The sequence below is a fragment of the Papaver somniferum genome, chromosome 9, assembly GCF_003573695.1.
Source record: "Papaver somniferum cultivar HN1 chromosome 9, ASM357369v1, whole genome shotgun sequence".
NCBI lineage: Eukaryota > Viridiplantae > Streptophyta > Magnoliopsida > Ranunculales > Papaveraceae > Papaver > Papaver somniferum.
In genome coordinates, this window is record NC_039366.1 from 127,987,285 (window position 1) to 127,989,033 (window position 1,749).

The 1,749-nt window shown below is 35.8% G+C and overlaps 1 protein-coding gene across 1 annotated transcript; it reads left to right on the plus strand.

The window, feature by feature from the left end:
• The first annotated feature begins 317 nt into the window (after nucleotides 1–317).
• On the plus strand, nucleotides 318–1,216 carry LOC113312577. Its single transcript, XM_026561322.1, has 2 exons — nucleotides 318–711; nucleotides 816–1,216. Exons 1-2 carry the CDS (start codon nucleotides 318–320, stop codon nucleotides 1,214–1,216), a joined length of 795 nt encoding a protein of 264 aa, XP_026417107.1.
• Nucleotides 1,217–1,749: the final 533 nt, after the last annotated feature.

Consider the following 1,749-nt stretch of genomic DNA (forward strand, 5'->3'; position numbering starts at 1 on the left):
TGTCCATCATTAGTTTCTACATAGGCATAATCATACCCTGGTGGATTTTCCTCCCTGAGTAAAGGAATGGATACCATCTCAGGCTTTTCAAATTTAGCTTGTATGCTCAAGGAACAAAATTACAGCTTTGCACAGATTTAATTGCTTGGTAATGTTGGGGAAATAAACATGTGAAATGGATTGATTCTCCATCTCAAGGAAGCTCAGGTGGTATTTTATGCTTTTGGGATTCTTCCAAAATTGAAGTTACTGACTTTCTCATGGGTCCTTATTCTATTACTTTGTTGTGTAAAACAATTTCTTCATCTTTTCAATGGATGTTTACTGCCATTTACGCGCCTTGTGCTTCCTACACTGAAGATGTGAAACTTTTTTGGAGAGAAATAGAAGAAGTAAGAAGTTTCTGGAAATACCCATGGGTGATTGGAGGGGATTTTAATGAAATCAGATTTTGTCATGAAAGATCTACGGGAAGTGATTACACTGGTGGAATGGAGAGATTTAACAGATTCATTTCTAAGTATCATCTTATCGATTTACCTTTGATTGGAGCAACTTATACATGGACAAATAATCAAGTTCAAAGTGTTAGAAGCCGGATTGACAGGTTGCTAATTTCTTTATCATGGGAGTTGGAGTTTCCAAATGTAATTCAACAAGTTCTTCTTCATCCTGTCTCTGATCATAGCCATATAGCCCTGATTTGTGATGGTTTGAAGCGTGGTCTACCTCCTTTCCGCTGTGAGTTATTTTGGTTTTCTCATCCTGATTTTTTTCACTAATTAAGAATTGGTGGGAGTCTTTTTCTGTTGCAGGAAATCCTGGATCTGTATTTTGCAAAAAAATTCAGATGTTAAAGCCTAAGCTAAGAGAGTGGAACAAGCAAGAGTATGGAGAATTAGAAAGAAAGGTGGAGGATTTGGAGGAAATCTTCACCAACTTGGACATTGAAGAAAAATTGCAGAATGGTCTTACAAGTGATCAATGGGATGAGAGAGTATCTGCAAGACAAGAATGGTGCAAACTTACTTTGGTGAAAGCTGAGAAGTGGAGATGCAGAGCTAGAGTAAATGATATTAAGAACAATGAGAACAATACAAAGTATTTTCACATATTGGCAAATGACAATAGAAGAAGAAGTTTTATTGGATCCATCAAAGTTAATGGTGTTCTAACTGCTAATGAAGAAGAAATTAAACATGGCATTGTAGATTAGTTTCAACAAATATTTCAAACCAATAGCAGCAGACAAATCAATATGGAAGGTATGCAGTTTAACACTATTTCTAATGAAATGAGCAGTTGATTGGAAAGAGACTTTGATGAAGAGGAATGCTTGCTAGCAATAAAATATTTGGGTCAAAACAAAGCTCCAGGGCCAGATGGCTTCCCTGTGAGTTTTTACTTATTTTGTTGGGACATCTTAAAAGAATATTTTATGAAAGTTTTGCAAGATTTACAAGAAAGAAGTTTTCTTGATTGGAGACTCAAGAATACCTTTATAGCTATTATTCCTAAGAAGGATACTATTGAAGAAATTAAAGATCTCAGGCCAATTAGTCTGGTGCATGGAGCCTATAAGATACTCTCAAAGATGTTGGCAGAAAGGTTCAAAGTAAGTCTCCCCTCAGTTATTTCTCAACACCAGACAACTTTCATTAAGAAAAGGCAAATTTTAGATGGAGTTCTAATTGCCAATGAGCTTATTGATTCTAGAACAAGAAGTGCAAAACCTGGTTTGTTATGCAA

What these genes read in the sequence shown, in the direction of transcription:
- LOC113312577 (XM_026561322.1), top strand. Translation starts at nt 318, where the DNA reads ATGTTTACTGCCATTTACGCGCCTTGTGCTTCCTACACTGAAGATGTG. An exon ending in TATAGCCCTGATTTGTGATG is followed by an intron (nt 712 to 815) that starts GTTTGAAGCGTG and finishes TTTCTGTTGCAG; the next exon opens with GAAATCCTGGATCTGTATTT.